This window comes from Elephas maximus, chromosome 4 (assembly GCF_024166365.1).
Source record: "Elephas maximus indicus isolate mEleMax1 chromosome 4, mEleMax1 primary haplotype, whole genome shotgun sequence".
Taxonomy (NCBI): domain Eukaryota; kingdom Metazoa; phylum Chordata; class Mammalia; order Proboscidea; family Elephantidae; genus Elephas; species Elephas maximus.
Window position 1 is genome coordinate 173609403 of NC_064822.1, and position 19729 is coordinate 173629131.

Below are 19729 nucleotides of genomic sequence, written 5' to 3' on the forward strand. Positions count from 1 at the left end.
ATGAGTACCGGTGGTGTGGCAGGCAGGGCTGTGGGTCCTGGAGCTGCGGCTGCAGTGAAGACAGAGCGCTCAACCTCACGGAGTTCACGTCTCGTGGGGAAGGCAGGCAATAATCAGGAGACTCATAAATGTGTGACATGCTACCATACCAGGTGGTGATAAGTGCTCTGAGGAAGGTAAAACTAGGGTAATGATGTAGACGGGGCGGGGTCGAGGGAAGGACTCTTGGAAGAATTGATCAGGGAAAGTCTCTCTGAGGAGGTGGAATGTTGGCAGAGCCATGTGAAGATGCAGAAGAAGAATGTTTCAGGCAGGGGAAAAAGTAAATGCGAAGGCCCTGAGGCAGGAACAGGCTTGCTACATTTGAGGAACAGTGATGAGGCCATAGCATTGGAATAGAAAGAGCAGTGGGTAGAGGGAATAGGGAATGAATCAGATGGGCAGGGGCCAGATTATAGTTGGCTTTAGGATGCGGAATGTTGACGATATAGATTCTAAGTGAGACGGGAAACCTTGGGGAGTTTAGAGCAGAAGAACGACCTGCCATGATTTACATTTTAGAAGAAATCAGTCTGGCTCGCTATGTGATGGTTGAGGGATAAGAGTGGAAGCAAGGAGACCAGTGAGAAGATGTTGGCAGTAGATGAGGCTAGCGAGGATGGTGGCCTGACTAGGGTCATAACAGTGGAGGAGGGACCACCCTGAACATACCGTTTCATAACTTGTTTGCGTTTGTTTGTTTTTGTTTTAATTAAACAATAGCCTTCATTATGGTACTTTGGCAGAAGAAGGGCCTGGCAAGCTGCTTCCATAAAGATTATACCCTTTGCTGTGGTGTTGATTCTGACTCATAGTGACCTTATAGGACAGACTAGAACTGCCCCATAGGGTTTATGGAAGCAGACTGCCACATCTTTCTCCCATGGAGCAGCTGGTGGGTTCGAACCACCATCCTTTCAGATAGCAGCCAAGCACTTAACCACTGTGCCACTCTAGGGCTCCTTCCATAAAGATGACGGGCATGAAAACACTATAAAGTACAGTCCTACTCCGAAACACATGGGGTTACGGTGAGTCAGAATGGACTCCCCAGCAACGGGTTATGTTACTTTGATATTTTCAGATCTAACTTTTTGATTCATTGCAGACTGAAAATCATCCTCACCCAGTCGGTCACAAACTTATTCATAAACAAGTAGGAAATTACCAGGAATGAGTCCTAGAAAAGGCTGTCCCTTGCTAAACCAAACTTAGTTTCTTAACCCCAAACTCTGATCTTTCTTCCAGCGAGCCCTTGGAAGCATACATCTATTTCGGCCCCGTGTACTATCAGAAACTGAAACACATGGTGCTGGACAAGATGCACGCCCGGGCTCGGGGCCCACGGGCTGTCCTTACCAGGTAAGAGAAATGCATTTGTAAAAAGAATCTATAATGCAGACGAGCTCACCTTGCACTTTCTGGATATAGCAATAAATAGACTCAAAGAAGTCTGTGTTTCCCTGAGATGTCGAAATTCACTTACGCCTACTCCTCACTTATGGACATGGTTAGGTTGCAAAGTTGAGGTCATTATGCAGAAATAGGCGTTATGTGAGAGTCGGGGCCATGTCTTATCTTTAGTGCTGGTGTACCCCCCATCGCTCACCACATGTCATGTGCCCCCAGCACATCACAGGATGCGTTTGGCACATTGGGACCCCCTTCCCCACCACACCTTCCCCATGGGTTGGGGAGTTGGGGATGACTCAATCCCATCATCACCACCTCCAGTTCAGCAGGGCCCACCATCACCTGGCTGCACTCCAGGCCTCTCTACCTTCCCTTTCTGACTGCCCCAGTGACATCCCCCCATGGTGGATGGCTTCCAGGCTTGGGAGCAGGTGAGGCCTGGCCACCTGGGCCTGGCAGAGGCTGTGGAGGTGGTAGAGAGTCCTCTTGGGAAGAGAGACTTCTGAGCCCCCAGCCGACTCCCGTGGCCCCAGCTCCTGCCACTTCATTGCAGCCTGGCCTTCTCTGCCTCCTGTCTGCCACCTACCTACTCCCCAATCGCTGTGGGCCCACGTGGCTCCTCTGTCCGACCCAGGTAATACGCTGCCTCTCACAACCATGCTCTCCTCCTCCCCTCTCACCTCCACTCCTCAGTAACGCACAAAATGATCCAATAGTAGATTTTTTTACTATTGTCATAAATGCGAAATGTTGGACAATGAGAGAGTCGTAAGGTGAGGAGTGGATGTATGTGTAATTAACATGAAAAAAATAGCAACCAATTAAAAAAATCACTTCACAGGCACAAGAACAAATGCACCATGGGCCATTTACTCTGTACCAGTTTGCCAATACGGTCCTGTTGAGAAAGGTTCATATGTAAGAACGTGCATACCTGCATGCTGTATACACGTCCATGCACCTGCTTGTACCCATGTGTATGTGTACACAGAAAACATGTACATACATTATTTGGTAGCCTAAACCACAAAATGATAAGTTTTTTTTAACTTCTATTGACACAGAAGACAACAGTATTTGCATGCTTCTTCAAATAAATTATAAGAAGGCAGGGTCCACATCTGTCCGTTCACCAGTGCATCCTCAGTTCCAAGCACAGCGCCTGTGTGTTGATGACTGGTGTAATTGGAGGAAGAGGGAATCACAAACTCCTAAGTTTCATGTGTTCTTGGTACTGTTTCCCAGGTGGAGGAAACACAGTCTAGGGCAGTGATTCTCAACCAGAGGTGATTTTTGCCTTCCAGGGAACATTGGACGACTGAAGACATTTTTGGTTTCACAACTTGGGAGGGAGATACCACTGGCATCTAGTGGATAGAGGCCTATGTTGCACAGGACAGCCCTGCAGCAAAGAATTATCTAGCTCAAAATGTTGATAGTGCCAAAGTTGAGGAGCCCTGGGCTAGGGGAGCGAGTACAGGCTTAGAGCCAGGTAGACATGGATTTGAATCTTTCCTCAGCGTTTTAGCACTCTCATGAGCCTTGGGCAGATCACTTACCTTCTCTCAGCTTCAGTTTTTCTCATATATAAAGTGGAGGCAATAATACCTCCTTCACAGGGTGCTAGTGACTGTCAGGTGTTTGCATATAGAATGTGCGCAGTGGTGACCCGTAGGAGATGCTCGACAGTTGTCCCACTGAGTACTGCTTGTGTGCCTCAGTTCAGAGGGAGGGGACACGCAGCAGCTAGCGTTTGGCTTTGGGGGGTTTAACGTTCAGAAAGAAGAGGTGTAGATGACTCAATCCCGTCATCACTTAAGACTGAGCAGATGCACGTGTCTGTTGAGATGATAGACACATGTGGACTGAAAACTGCACGAGGGAAGAAAAGTTGAGATTATCAAGACAGTAATCACTGCAGCAAGGAGATCCTGCTCAGGTTGGATGTGTTCCTCCCGTGAGTGATGCTGTTTCCAAACTTCGATTTCACTTATAACATCCAAAAACTATTTCAGAGTTACACAGATGTCAAAACAGCTATTTCCTATTTTTTGCTTTGTTGTATGAAAGAAGTCACTACTTTGGCATTACTTTTGCCTATTCCATATGAAGACTTCCTTGAGTGCCCTGTGTGTAGCCAGTTATCTTGGTTGGTTAAAATCCAAGGGTTGGATTCTGCCCCCATGTGGCCCGACTACCTTCACCTTGTTCAGTGACCACAGGTGGAGGGTGCCTTTACCCACGGGTGGTTGTACCAGCAGATCTAAGCTGTAACTGTCATGCTCAGGTGTGATGTTTCCACTATGACCTGTTCATTTAGACCTATTTGTAGGTTTTCGTATGTAAATTTTCTTTCAACAATTAATTTACAGCTCAAATCCATTTCCCACTGTAACTTTCAACAACAAAACAAAAAATAGATAAAAATGTGTGCATACGTTGGTATACACTGTGTTCACCTTGGGGGACTAGCTACAGTAAAGATTAAAAGGTACTATTGACTAAAGCAAACAAAGGTTTTATGGTCCACCTCTGCTTGAGAGCCCCGCAGAAGGGTATTACTCCAAAATAAGCCAAACAGGGAGCCTGCCTTTGTTTGTTTGTTTTTTAATAAGTTGTGCCATCAGTACCCAGGTGGGCTTGCTTGAGATGTTCCAGAATCTCCATGTTCTTGACCTTTGAGAGTATTCTCAAGCCCAGCATCTACATAAGCCACAGGTAGTCCATTCTAGGGGCTCCCAGCTTCCCAGTTTAAAGGTGTCTCTCTAAGTGAGAGTGGAGCGTTTTCACACAAGCAGAAGGGTCCGAAATGGAACACACAGACGTTCCCAATCCCTGGGGAACCTCCCATCCCACTCAGGTAGTCTGTCCTTCCAGGTGATTCCTGATCTATTCCAAATTTATTTAAAGAATCCATTTGGATTTTTTCTTGTTTGTGTGGGCACATACGTTTATGTCTTAATGGTAAAGCTCCTCCCTGGATCCGTGAACCCAGGCTTCTTCCACAGTCTGTTCTGCATAGTTTTTCTGCTTTTAAATAACAGGCTACCGACCACTAGTATTACATCTTTTCCCACTGAATGCCTTTTGGGGTAGGTGTTCTGTGTACATTTTACTAATGAGGCTGAGGAGCCTGAACAAGGTCCCCAGCTAGTAAGTGATTTGGTCCAGGCGAGCTCTGCTCCCAAGCCTGTGCTGCTGTCTCTTTGTTTAATATGATAGTAACACATTCATCTGATAACTTGTTTCACAGGCAGCCAACTGAGGGTCGCTCTCGGGATGGGGGTCTGCGTCTTGGAGAAATGGAACGTGACTGTTTAATTGGTTATGGAGCCAGTATGCTTTTGCTGGAAAGACTAATGATTTCAAGTGATGCCTTTGAGGTTGATGTCTGTGGGCAGTGTGGACTTCTGGGGTATTCCGGCTGGTAAGTGGATACCATATGTCTCTCATACCTCTGGCCTTTTAAATCACAGCTCAAGAATCAGCCCTGGATCTTACCCACACGTTCTTCAACCTCCACCCGTGATCACTAACTTACACTTCTCCATCTATATGCATTCCTGTAATCAGGGATTCTATCTAGACAGACATCCTTAGTTTGTCTATATAATGATCTGCTTTCCACACTCCTAGCATTTAAGCTTCCCAGGAGTGTGGATTTTTTAATATTATCTTAAGTGCCTCTTATAACACTATTTACCTGTAAAAGCCCTAGCAAATTCATTGTTGGATCTTAGAATTACAGTATGTTATAACCAGAAAGACTACAGAAGATTATGTCAGATGGCGTCATTTGTAACCTCGGATCCCAAGAAGCCAGCTATGTCACCCAGGTCTTACAGCCAAATGGTGACAGGACTAGGACCTGGTGCCCTGCCCCTTGTCCATTTCTCTGTCTAGTGTAGCAGGCTGTTTCACACTTGGGCAGTAAGTCTGTGAGGGCATAGATTACACCTGTCTCGGCCATTCATTCAGCAAACACTTAGTGGGAATCTGCTCAATGCTAGATACTGTTCTATGTTCCAGAAATACAGTAGTGATGAGTGACTGCTCACAGGGAGCTAATCTTCTAGTTCATTCTAGTCGGTGCTTAATAAAACAGTAATTGCTAAATGATACTGAGCCTGCATTTGTAGGACTGCTAATAGGTAAGTTACGTAATTCATAAAGTTTACAATTTTTGTGTCGAATTCACTACACAAAGGTCAGCTTAGAAGATGATTCTTAGCATTTTTTGTTTTTGTTTGTGTAGTTGGAGCACCTTTCCTACATGTAATGATTTCACTGTACCACCAATGAATAAAAAAACTCTACCTAGGGTCAGTCATAATCCAGAGCCCTAAAATACCTCTGTGGGCAAGAGAGCCTGAGGCTCCTTAGGCTCTTCTCACTTTTCTGTCAGAGACAAGGCCTAACGAGGTCTAAGGCAGATGCTGAGGGATGGGAAACATCCCCAACCCCTCACCACCCCTCATCTGCCTTCCTCAGGCCCCCTTTTCAAACACGGGAAAGGGCTGTTCCCAGAAGACATAGGCCCAGGTGAGCATTCATTGTCAGGGTCTGAGGACTCCGTGGGCTACCTTGTCCCCACTGAGTTCTACCTCAAAGCCTTCCAGACAGAGTCCCAACTTCTTGTCACCATAACCTGCCCATTTCTTGGTTGAATAAAGCAAACCAAGAGTCAGAGAGCTGGGGCTTCTTGGAGCACAGTGTACCTTGCTAGTTAATGACAGAATCTTTTAGCCAATTTAGGATTTTGGTGTAGAAGAGGTGATGAGACCTGTCTGTGGAAAACATTTCATTTTTAAAACTAACACAGAAGCTGGCCATTTGTGAGTCATTCTTTTCATAAGGCTGTAGGGATAGAGAGACAGAATTCTGAGAATAAGCCTGGCTCTTTGTTACATCATTGAGGTGGGAGGCTCCTTATGGTTTGTTTCAGTCCTGAGATGCCAGTTCATCTTTTGAAATGCACATTGACTTTGCTTTTTATAGTCCTGGCTGTGTGACCAAAACAAAACAAAATATAGCATCATAGAAGATATGTGGAACTTAGTTCCACTATGCTTGAGTCTTCAAATTTGGCACAAGGATTTTTAAATTTCTTTGAAGGGATGGTGTGGGAGAGTCATTAAAAATAAGGATCGTGAAACTTCAAAAAGAGTTTCCGTTTCTTTTCCATCCTTCCTGCATTCCCTGCTCCTACCTTCCCCTCCCCCAAGAGAAAAAAGAAAGAAGACAGTAAGCCAGACTCAGCTGTGTACTTGGAGAAACTGATCCTCTCCTCTGCTGTATACTAAGGGAAACTAACGTAAGCAAGACCTGTGAGCAGGAACTGATCTCAGTGCTGTAGCTGTGAAATTCAGCTCTTTCCTGCTTCGTTTCTGCCTAATTTAGAGATCAGCCAGTGGCAGTGGATTTTGAAGCTCCTGTGTTCCCTCTGTATTGTATTTGAAACCCTTTGAAAGAGGACTAAGTCAGGTTATATGGTTTAAGCGTCTTTACTGTAATTAAGCAGGCCTTAGTGTACCATATGTCTGATTTGAGTGGCCTACTTATACCCTTGTTGCCAACAGAAAAAAATCCTAATCCAGCCTGGCAGTCCAGCAGCCTCCTCATGAGCTGCTTGCTGGAGAGGAGCAAAGTGATGCTGTCATTTCTCCCATCATCACCTGATCCTGTGTGCTGGGGCGGGAGGGAGGGAGCATGGGTGTTTGTTGGAGGAAGTCGCTGTTTAACGAGCAGCACAATGGAGGCCGGGTAATTAGAGCAGCTCAGAACCTTGAAACTGGCCTTTTGTCAATGATGTGCACATTAGTGAGGCATTGCTATGGGGATGTTTACAGCAAGACTGTTGTTCTGCAGAAGACACTAAGGGCATAAGTCACAAAAGAGAGGTCCAGCAGGAGAACTGCAGAGAGAAGAAAATCCCTATTCAGGTCATTAGCTCATGAAAGATATTTCACTGGACAGTCATTTCTTGGGTGAAGCCACAGCTCCCTTCTTTGCTGCCTTGGCCCTGAAAAATCAGTTTATCTTTTTGCTGTTTGGGTCAAGTTTCAATCTTTGGAAACTGTGCATACACGGAGTAAGGTAATTAAAATATATTTTTATATATATAAATTTTTTTATAAATGTTTTTTCTATGTTAAAACACTAAAATGTATATATATATATACATATATATAGTCTACATATCTACATACACGCACACATGCACTGAAACATTTGAAATGATGGAGAAATATTTAATAATAAAGAAGATCGATGGGCTTTCTAGATTATGAATCAGCATATATGGAAATTTTAAATAGTTTGGATTAAGGTCATGGGTAATATACGGGGACAAGAGAATCAATAAGCAAGAAGTTAGTCCAGTTTAGTCAGTTTCCCCAATTTAAAGCCTGATCATGGTTACTGAGTAAATTAGATCAATCTCCAGGCACATTGAAAAAATAATTCTTAGACCACAGTGCTTTAAAGAGATCTTTAGGTAGGCTTTTAGGAAACAGTAACTAGCCAAGTTTACATTATAAGGTTGATGAAATCAAGTAACCCACAAGTGTTTGTTAAACCTCTGCAGTGCCCCCATGTGACATCCAGGCCACAGCCTGTGGCTGGTCCCGCCCTTCTCACTAAGATTTTCTCTGTCTACATATTTACTCATCACTACTCTTGAATTCTCCGCCTTCACATTTGCTTGCTTTTCTAAAATAATAAAAGTTTATCTGATGGTAAAAATGATCCCTGCTCATTGTAAAAAGTCCAAAAATTACAAAATATACAAAGAAAAAAATAACTATCACGTTAATTCCCACCACCCAGAAGTCACCACTATTAATATTTGAGCTACTCTTCTTTGGGACGTCCCTATGGTCAGTGATTATTTATTTTCTTTTTGGATCATGAACCCCTTCGAGATTCTGACGATAGAAAAATACAAATGTACACAGACTTCTGAAACTCTGCATAGGATTTTGGGAGCTTCATCCACCTAACCCTAACCCGTCTGCGGGCCCCTGTGGAGCTATGCTGTTTGGTAAGCTGCCCTTTCCACTCCACGCTGTGACCAGAACACCTTTGCACCTTAAGGAACATGGGTCTACGTTAGCACATTTAGTGGCTACCCAGTTTTCTGGTCTTACGAATGTGCTATAACCGCAGAACCAGTTGCCTTTTGGGCATTTGAGTGGTTTCCCGCTTTTGGCTATTATTACTAGTTTGTTATTCCTTGTAAATAACCTTTTCCTCTGGCTGCTTTTAAGACCACCTCTTTATCTACGGTTTCATTGTTGTATATCCAGGTGTGACCATGAACATTCTTATAAACATATCTCTACCACTTCTGTGATTATTTAATCAAATAATACACACATGTACATTTTTCACACAGATTGCCTTACTGCTCTCCTAAGCAGCTCATCCTTTCTTGTTCAGAGGGCTCTATATCTGGTTCCTGGTCAGCACCAAGTCTTTCAAGCGTCAGTCTGCTATTCCTCTTGGGCCCTTTTTCCCACCTGTTGACTGGGAGGACCTGGTTCTCTACCTGCTATGTCTCAGTAGATACCTGCTTCCCAGCTGCCCCAGACCCTTGAGTAGTAGAGGGAGGTCCTACTTTGGTCTGCAACTTGAGAGAAGAATTCTTTTTCTCCCGAAGGTCCCTTCTTGAGTTGTGGTCATTGAGAGCAAAGAAAAAGATAGACAAAAGAAAATCCTAATTGGAATATTGGTTAGGAACATGGGCTGTTGTGAGGACTGAATGGCAATTTATGTGTGCGTGCACACACATGTCCCTGAGTTTACATGAGGGGCAGCACATGGAAAGTACAGGAGCTTCTGATACTAATAGAAATAACCAAGCTTGAAGAGCACTGGAAAATTAAGTAGCATTTGATTGGCTACTGCTCTCCCATAGGAAACTCTTGTATTTCCCTTCTCAATGAGAATTATAATTTTTGAGCCTCTTGCCTAGAATAATATGCTAGTGTGGTTGTTGCTGTTAATTGCTGTTAAGTATACTCCAATTCATAGCAATGTTACGTATAACAGAATGAAACACTCCTTGGTCTGCGTCATGCTCACAGTTGGTAAGTTTGAGCCCATTGTTGCAGCCGCCGTGTCAGTCCATCTCGTGGAGGATTTCCCTCGTTTTACCTAACCCTCCACTTTGCCAAATATGATGTCCTTTTCTAGTGATTGACCTTTCCTGATGACGTGTCCAAATTAAGCAAGACAGAGTCTTGTGATTCTCACTTCAAAGGGGCATTCTAACTGTACTTGCTCCAAAACGGAGATTGTTGGCCAGCACCACAATTCAAATGCATCAATACTTTCTTGATGCTCCTTTTTCATTGTCCAGCTTTCACATGTATATGAGACAATTGAAAAAACCATGGCTTGGGTCAGGTGTACCTTAGTCATTACAATGACATCTTCGCTTTTTTAACACTTTAAAGAGGTCTTTTGCAGCCAATTTCCCAGTGCAGTATGTCATTTGATTTCTTGACTGCTGCTTCCATGGGCATTGATTGTTGATACAAGTAGAACAAAATTCTTGACAACTTCAGTTTCTTCCTCAGTGCTAGTTTGGTAGGTACTTATCTGGTACATGCAGATTGGTTAAACTAGTTGGAACCACTTTCAACAATGAAAAAACCTAAAGGAGTGAATTTCAGGTGGCTCAGACTTCAGGGGCTCTCTCAAAAGAAGTAGATAGGCAGATGTTTTGCATTTTAAAGAGAGAGGTCTAGAAGTTGACATGCTTTTAAAACTAGGTGGGGGGTTGTTTGTTTTGTGTATATATGATAGTGTGACTGAACACCTAGGAATAGAATAATGTGATGGAGTGTGGTAATAGTGGTAATGGTCTTCTATAGTGAACATTCTCATTTCCTAGGTGCCAGCCTTCCTTTCTGAGCTGCTGTCCCGCTAACATAGTCTAACTTGGGTTTCAGGTGCCATTACTGCAAATCATCGTGCCACGTGTCTTCCCTCCGCATTCCGTACGCCTGCAAGCTGCTCTTCCAGGAACTGCAGTCTATGAACATTATCCCCAGATTAAAACTATCCAAGTACAATGAATAAAGGTGGGAAAAGATAATTATTTAAAGGGGATAATCAAGATATCCAATTCAGAGGAAACAGAGGACTTGAGGACTACTTCTGCTCCTGTGAATAATTTCTTTGCGTGTTCTCTCTCAAGAAGAATCCGAGGGGGGAGGGACTGTATACACTAGTAGACTGACTGAAACATCTGTGATAAACAAGCCCGGGGTCACAGGAGCGGTACCAGCAACACGGACTCTAATCCCATTGGCTTGTTCTTATACTGGATTTGAGCCACAATGGAAATGACCTAAAAGATAAATAAACCTTTATTATGTTCAGATATCTTGAAATTTTCTTATTAAAAAAGACCGTACTCCTAAAAAGGAATATTCGGGGTTGAATTCCTCATGATATCTTCTGGCTAACACAAGTCAAGATTCTACAGAAGCCTGACAATGTGAAGAATGCTGCCTGAGGTAGTGAGCTGGGTCTTTATTGAGATGGGCTGATTCTGAACAGTACATGGAGGAAGGCCTGTGTGTGGCCAAAGTGTCGGCTCATAAAGGGATAGCTTTCTCATCCGGTACTGTGAGGGCATAAATGTTCCCAACAATTGAATCTTGCCCTTACACACCCAAATGTTTCCATTTTAATCTTGGTGAAATAGAATAAATGTATTTCTGTCTTCTTAAGTATGCCAATGATGTCACGTTTTCTTATGGACTCAGTTGCTACTTCTTTGAACCTCCATGACCATACCATGCAGTAATATTTGTTGAATGTCTGAATATAACTCCATGGATGCTTTGTAATTTGTCTGCCAGAGTGCTAGCTGTCTACTTTTCTTTCTGTCTGACAGCCTTCCTTTCCCGTTTGTTCTGAATTGCTCAGTGCTAAAGCTAGATAAATATTTGTCTTGAGAACTGTTTATAAAATTAGAGCCAGAAGCACTTTGAGTAATGGTCCAAGACTGCACTCACTAGCATGTCACATCGAGCACTAGTTCCCCAGTATGTTGACAGGTATTATACACCAAGGCTGCTAACCAAAAAGTTGGTGGTTCAAGTTCACCCAGAGATACCTTAGAAGAAAGGTCTGGTGATCTACTTCCTAAAAATCAGCGACTAAAAACCCATTTCCACTCTGACACACGTCGGGGTCACCATTCACCATGAGTCAGAATCAACACAATGGCAACTGGTGGCATTGGTGGACACACCAGGATACACCAGGATCAGAGAAGTTGGAGAAACTGGGAGTAACAAAGTCAAACACAGCACCGGACTTTTCCGTAAGTCTTTTCCGAGCTAACGTGTATTACAACCCTGCAAAAGAAGGAGGTTCCAGGGAACCGTCTAGTCACTGACTTGAGAACCCAGCGCCTACATCACTTCATTTTCTTCATGATAAAAATCTCTAACACGGGAGTTCACATCATAGAGGCATCATAATAAAAGCAGAATGAAAGGCCGCCCCACAGGTGAGCAGGTCCTCCTCAGTTGTCACTAAAAAAAAAAAAAATTGCTGTTGAGTCAGTTCCAACTCATGGCAACCCCATATGTTTCAGGGTAGAACCGCACTCCGCAGGGTTTTCTTGGCTGTGACCTGCACATCCCCCTTCACTGTAGGGATCTGATGGGTATTACGAGGACAGAGTAGGTTGAATGCCCAGATCTTCAGTTATGCCCTTTGTTCCCTTCTTTAGTCTGGTATATAGCTCTCAAAATTGATTGTATATAAAGATTATTGTGCTGGGTTGAACATACAAAGTATGTATACTGTACTTTGGGGGCTATTTATGACATTTTCTAGGGTGATTTTGACTTTTTTCACATGGTACTACAGTGTGTGGTGCGCCATTCCCATTAACACCCAGAGGGCCCTTTTTCATTCAGACCTGTTATGTATGAGGTGCTGTAGTAAGGACGGAAGGAGCTCCTAACCAAGTGGAGAGGCAGAGACATGTCTGTCAGTCATAGTACACATTCTGGGATAAGTGCTAAGGGTCAGCCTAATCAGGGCTGAGGGAGCTTCAAGGATAAAATGATTAACTCTGCTCTGATCTGGAAAGACAAGCATAATGATCCGCTTTAGACACTTGAAGACACTGAGGCACAAAGTGGCTGACTGACTCCCCCAAGGCCACCCCACTAACCAAGGAACAGCACTCTCTACTTCTCTGCTGGATTTGATAATGCGTTGCAGTGGCCACAGAGAACTCACAGACCATACTCATGGTTGCGAGGTTTATTAGGGAAGTAACAGGTTACAATTCAGGATCAGGAACAACTCAGGATACAGTTCTTTGGTCAGGACAGCTTCTCAGCTGTGACCTCAGGCAGGCCTCTCTGGCACTCAGCCCCTCAGCCTTTTGGCTTGGCATCTGCCCTGCAGGGGCAAGTGTTACAATCATGTTTAGGTCTGCCAATAAGTACCCAGAGACACCCCCATTCTGCCAGGAAGCTTCCTGCCCAAAGGTGCTAAGCTCTCTAGCTCCGTGGGTTAGCATACCCACTGTGGCTGCCTTGCTCTGTAGGCCAGGAAGCCCACTGTGCCATCTTGTGCCAGTCTTCTGGTTCTCCTGCTGTCATTTCTCTGCTACTGCTTCTCATCACATCCTGCTGTCTCTGATGTTACAGCTCTTCTTTCTCTTTCCGGGGTCTAGGTTTTTAGTACAGAGAATCTAGGGCCAAAGGACAGGCTCCACTCCTGGCTCTTCTTCTTAGTAGTAGTAAGATCCCCTCCTTTCCATCTCTGGGATTGGCTCTCTTTTAAGCCTAGCGAGATGATAAAACTGACCAATCCCCTCAGTAGGGTTCCATATACCTTATTTGCATGGTCTCACTGCCACAAGGGTTCTGTGCACCTTACTTGCATTGTTAGCAAGCTGTCCAATCCTCTTGGTGGGCCACAAGCACCTTATTTGCATAGCTCCACCCAGTCACTGTGTGGGAGTTACAAGACCATGCATGGCTGAAAGGACCATATTAAGTAATTCACTGCATTACATCCCTCAAGCAAGGCCTTTTCCAGCTCAGAAATGGCTCATGGATGACAGGCTTAAGCTAAGCCAAAGCTATAAAGAGGCCACAACTGTGACCTGAGCTTTCAACAGAATCGAAGAGCTGGGGAGAGAAAACTGTGGCCTCAGAGTTGCCAAGACCCAGGGGCAGATTAACCAGTAAGCAGGGTACCACAGGCTTAATTGTGTTTACTTACTAATCTGTAGTGCAGTTTCACGTGGGTTTCACTACATCTTTTTCCCTGCCAAGACCCTAGGACTGGAGAAACCGAGATCTCAGGTAGAAGGAAGTTCACTGAGATGAGCCCAGCTTTCTCTACCACTTTCCTTACTAGGCATTTGCTTATTCATAACAGAGCAGCCCAAACTGTTGGCAGCATCTACCAAAGCTGAGCATAGTATGTAATGTTATCATACAATCACTTTGTGTCACCCAGCAAATCTGTTCCTAGGTATATGCTCAGCAGGGATTGGTATGTATGTGTTATTAATAGACATGTACAAGAAGGTTTATAGCAACAGTATTTGTAATAGCCCCAAGTTGTAAGTAACCCATGCCCAACACCAGTAGAATAGATAGTTGTGGTATGTTCATACAGTGGAATATTACACAGCAATGAAAATTGAACTGCTAGTAAATATTGATAATCTCACAAATATAATATTGGGCAAAGAAATTAAACAAAAGAGTACATACTGTATGGTTCCAATTATATAAAGTCCAAAAATCAGCAAAATTGTGATACAGGAGGTTTGAGTTAATGGTTCCCTTTGCAGAGGGCATAGCCATTGGCTGAGAGGGAACAGGAGGGCTTCTGGGGTGCTGGTAATATTCCTTTTTTTCCGAGTGTTGGTTATATAGGTGTGTTCATTTTATGAAAGTTCATTAAGCTCTACATTCAGGGTTTTTTACTTTTCTGAAAGTATGGTATACTTTAATAAGTAAGTTTATTTAAAAAAGGAGGGGGGCTCAGCCCATAGGTTCCTGCCTCGGGAACCCGTGACAGCGGGCAGAGCAGGAGGGAACCCACCCTAGGGAGGGAGTGCTGCTGTCCCAGCTGCGGGAGGAGGCAACTTGGAGGATCAGTTTGCTGCAGTCCACTGGTCACAGTCTTTTCCACCTGGCACCATGGTGCCTGGCAAGGGTATGACCCTAGGGCGCCTCCGGGATCAAGACCTCAAGCTTCCTCCCCACCCGCAGGTCAACAACAGCATGTCCTCCTCAGCCCCCGCTGCAGAAGGAGAGGGAACCCCCTCCCAGCCCACCTCCGAGAAGGACCCTGAGATGCTCTCATGAGAAAGGAAAGTGAAGAGGAGGATGAGGACAAGGAGGAGGAGGAAGAAAAAGAGTCTCACCGTGAAAGGCAAGAGAGAACAAAGTAGAGAGGCAGGCAATGCAAGTCTCTTCCTGACAGAACCATTTACACTTGCACAGGGCATCCTCATTAAAGAAGAATGTGGGTCAGTTCGATGGCTTTCCATTTGAAAAAGGAAGTGCCCAACATAACAAGAAGGATGAAATGTTGAAAAAATTCAGAAATGCCATGTTAAAGAGCATCTGCAGAGTTCTTGATATGGAGAGATCAGGTGTAAATAGTGAACTGGTGAAGTGGCTCTTGACTTTCTTAATGCATCCAAAGCCTTCTAGCAAACCATTGCCAAAATCCAAAAACACTTCCAGTAAAGGCAGCAGTAAGGAACAGAACAGCTCTAGAGTGGCAAGGAAGGCTAAGCGAACCAAATGTCCTGAGTTTCTGTCAGATGAATCTTGTAGTGATGAAGATGCCAAGAAAAACCAGGAAGAATCTTCAGATGATGAAGATAAAGTGAAGAGGAGCAGCCACCAAAAAAGACATCTAAAAGAGAAAAACCTAGACCAGAAACCACTTCTAAAAGTAAAAAATCCATAAACAGTGCTAATGTTAGGAAGGCAGATAGCAACATCACCAAGAAGAGTCAAAACAGCCCCCAAAAAGAAAGTGAATCTGAGGATAGTTCAGATGATGAACCTTTAATTTAAAAATTGAAGAAATCTCCCACAGCTGAAGAGTTAAAGGAAACAGTAAAGAAATTATTGGCAAATGCTGACTTAGAGGAAGTCACAGTGATTTAACTGAAAGAATGGAGTTCCTAAAAACAATGGTTTAAGAGCTAATTTCTTGAGATAGAAGTTAGAGACCGATGACGTGGCTTGCGTGGATTTGAAGATCTGATTTATACCAGCAAAGAGAATGTATTTCCTTTTCTAAATCCTTGTTAACCCGTTGTGTTGGAAAAATTCATCGCTGACCTTTTGATCTTGACTGTTATGTAAATCTGACTTTGCCGTTTTAAATTCCATTTCTCTGCAGTGTTTAGTTTAAAATCTTGCATGGCAGAAATTGTTCCTTGCTTTTATAGTGGTATTTTGTGCATTTGGGATTTCTTTCTATAAGGTCATAGATTCTCGACCCGTTGTGGTTTTTAGTGTGCTTAATATTGCTTCAGACATAATACTTTTAATCAAGAAGAACAAAAGCTATTACTACTCCTGGCATCTGTGCACGCAGCGAGCCTCGCAGTATTTAGTGGACGAAATATTCTGAATAGACACCTCTTCTGTCAGTCTGAAGTGTGTTCATCGTAATAAAAACATGCAGGCTACACAGCTGTCAGATGCCAAGTCTGGACTTCTCTCCTGCATGCGTATATATAGGTCCAGTTGTCAGCATGACAGAAGTGACATACTATTTCTATATTTTTAAAAACATGTATATGGAGTTTTTTTTCATTCCTTTTGTGCAGATCAGTTTTTAAACTCACGTAGGTAGGAATTTTTATAAACTATGAAATATCAGTGTTCAGCCAGATGGGTATGACAGCAGTGAACGTCGAAATTCAGTGAAGACAACACTGAAGGGACAGTTCTGCTTTGCCTTCAAAGTGTCATCAATTGGTAGTTTTAGTGCTAACTCTGCAAAAATGTCTATAGAAACATTTTATATTAAGGACAGACCAATATCAACACAGAACAACTTCAAAAACTTGGGGAGAGTGTGAGATTAAGTACGAGCACCCTTGGCTGAGAGTAAATGAACTGATTTTTATTAACTGCTTTGCCTGTATAAGATGCTGATCTTCACAGGAACCCTGGCCACCTTCATAATGATGATAAAAGTAGGAGGTATAATGCCAACAGAAGGTAATGTGTAGACACCAGTGGATGTCTCTGACAAAGTGTTTTTCAAAAGTGATCATAAATGTGTTTTCTCATTAAAGAAATTTAGTGTATTTGTGGAATCAGGGCTGTTGGGTTTTAAATTTTGGCCAATCAGAATTCTAGGTGATCAACATATGGACCACTCCTCAGTTAGACTAAAATTATCTTCTATATTGACTGTCTTAGTTTGTTAAATAATCTGCCTCTGAATTTTAAAATAAAACATCCTTCTTATGAGAAATTAAGATAAAAATAGCTTTGGACCATAGAACAGAAATGTGTAAAAATGTTATATATTGAATGTTAACAGGTACTGTCACAGGTTTTGCTTTGTTTCTTGATAAAGACATTAGGGAAAGGCAAAGTTAATACAAATGAGTGAAATAAGCAAGTAAATGAGACCCAAGAATTGGCCTTTCATTTCAAATATTTAATTTGTTCTTATAAACCTTGTCAATAATTAAAAAAAAAAAACCCTACAGGTGACATAGTCATTAAGAATACAGGTTCTAAACCTATGTTTCAGTCTGCTCACTCAATAGTTATATCACCCTAGATATATTGTCTTGTTCTTTTAGTTTTCCCTTCTTCAAAATAGGGATAATAATAGTATCAATTAGAAAGTCACTTGCTGTCATCAGTTCTGACTCATGGCGACGTCACTTGTGTCCGAATGGACCTGTGCTCCATAGTGTTTTCAATGGCTGATTTTTTGGAAGTAGATCACCAGGCCTTCCGAGGAGCCTCTTGGGCAGGCTCAAACCTACACCTTTCAGTTAGCAGCCAAGTGTGTTAACTGTTTGCACCAGCTGGGGACTCCTCACAAGGACTCCTGGCAACACATAGGGCTATTTTTAAGATGAAATGAGACAAAGCCTCTACAAGGCCTAGCACAGTGCCTGGTACATAACAAATGCTCACAAATGTTTGTTCTTGTTTTCGTTGGTAACAATCATATCACAGTCCTTTCTAACAGCACTGCCTGTCCTGTACTGCCTTAGTAGCAAAGAGCCTTAGCAGAAAAGAGTTAGGAAAGGCAAACCCCGAGCTTCCTTTGGAAAAGACCCAGACCAGGCCCATTGCCGTCGAATCGATTCCAACTCCTTGCAACCCTATAGCACAGAGTAGACTGCCCCAAAGAGTTTCCAAGCAGCACCTGGTGGATTCGAACTACTGACCTTTTGGTTAGTAGCCATTGCACTTAACCATTATGCCACCAGGGTTTCCATGCCTTTGGAAAAGGGAGCTTGGAAATGAGATCCAAGTGCAGAAACTGTCGGGTTTTGCAAAAGGTATTTGTGAAAGCCTCCCTGTTTAACTGTGATGGGGAGGAAGGAAGGTGGTGGAATTAGAGAAACACACTTACCTGGAACAACCATTTACCTCTGACATCAAAGTGAGGCCTGTCGTCAGCGCGGGAGTCCCGGAACCGACGCTCAAAACGCTTCCATGTGCTGAGACTCAAGTAAGAGATTTTTTTTTTTTAAGGCCTTGCTTGGGTGCTGCCTAGTGAGATAGTTTTCAGCTGCTTCAGAGTATTTTTGGCCGACACCTTTATCTGCAGTAATGAGTCACGTGAGAGTGAGTACATTAGGGCTAGTAGCCAGGCCCCTCTGTTCCTTGGCCGGCTGAGTAACGGAGAAGCCGGTTCCTGAGAGACCTGCAAATAATTGCGCTGTGAAGCGGATGGTCAGAAAAGTGACTGTAAAAGTAGCACCTCTTTACCATCCATATTTACTCCATATGTGTCTCGAGCACCATTTATTTCATTTGCTGACCAAAAGTTGGATTTTTACTACCTCAACCCCACAGGGCCAAGGTTGGTTGGAAGTTACAGTCAACCTATAAAAGGCAGTTCTAAATGGAAGAAGAAGAAAAAAAAAGGTGATCCAGAAATACGTGCTGTTACCAAACCCGAGCTACCAATCTGAATTTCAGACACAGGCTCCAGAGGCAGTGAAGAGACTCGCTTCGGCAAATCAAGCTTATTGTGATCAGGGCGTCGTGGCAGAAAATTTCCGAATAACCTGAAACTCACATTGTTGCTCTCAAGTCTCAAATCTCACGCTATGGTGTTAAAGTATTTTTCAAGTCCAGGTAATAGCACTTATTTCCTGCATAATAAATTTTAAGTCTGGTTAATTCCCCGCGATCATCCGGACGTGGAGTGGCGTGAACAAATTAAAACAGGTGATGGCTCCGGATCTGTATTTGTCACTGGAACGAAGTTTGCATTTACACGTTGGCTATAATTGGAATGGAGGTTTGATGAGTTTGCCATACTTCATATAGTAATTCTTATGAACACTATTTGAAAATATTGGAATAGAATACCCTTTGTGGTTAAATAAGGAGCCCTGGTGGCGTAGTGGTTAAGAACTATAGCTGCTAAACAAACAATCGGCAGTTCAAATCCACCAGCTGCTCCTTGAAAACCATATGGAGCAGTTCTACTCTGTCCTATAGGGTTGCTATGAGTCAGAATCGACTCGACAGCATGGGGTTTGATACGAGTTTTTGGTGGCACAGTGGTTAAAGTACCCGGCTGCTAACCAAAACAGTGGCGGTTGGAACCCACCAGCTACTTCAAAGGGGAAAGATGTGGCAATCTGCTTCCGTAAAGATTTGCAGCCTTGGAAAGCCTATGGGGCAGTTCTCTGTCCTACAGGGTGGCTATGAGACAGAATCGACTTGACGACAACTGGCTTGGCTTTTGGCTTTTTGGTGGCATAGTGGTTAAGCGCTCGCTGCTAACCAGGAGGCTTGCAGTTGGAACCCACTAGCTGTTCTGTGGTAGAAAAGACCTGGCAATCTACTCCCGGGAAGATTTCAGCCTAGGAAACCCTGTGGGGCTGTTTTACTGTGTCCAGTAGGGTCGCTGTGACTCGGAATCAACTCAACGGCACTGAACAAGATAGTTAAATAATTATAGGAGATCCTGGGAGCTGAGGGAGAAATCTGACAGCTGGAATGGTTCTAGGCCAGTGGTTCTCAAAGTGTGGTCC

At 43.5% G+C, this 19729-nt stretch overlaps 1 protein-coding gene and 1 pseudogene across 2 annotated transcripts in view; both read left to right on the plus strand.

The window, feature by feature from the left end:
- The window catches only part of POLR3B (RNA polymerase III subunit B), a 145573-nt gene extending 134732 nt beyond the window's left edge, over positions 1-10841 (plus strand). For both annotated transcript variants that reach the window (XM_049884249.1, XM_049884250.1), the window contains 3 exons: positions 1288-1401; positions 4706-4879; positions 10410-10841. In XM_049884249.1, the coding sequence (XP_049740206.1) occupies positions 1288-1401; positions 4706-4879; positions 10410-10539 (418 nt within the window). In that variant the 3' untranslated portion in view covers positions 10540-10841. The remainder of the gene's footprint in view (positions 1-1287; positions 1402-4705; positions 4880-10409) is intronic.
- Positions 10842-14598: 3757 nt separating this feature from the next.
- LOC126075967 (protein DEK-like) lies at positions 14599-15785 on the plus strand (annotated as a pseudogene).
- The last annotated feature ends 3944 nt before the right edge of the window (positions 15786-19729 follow it).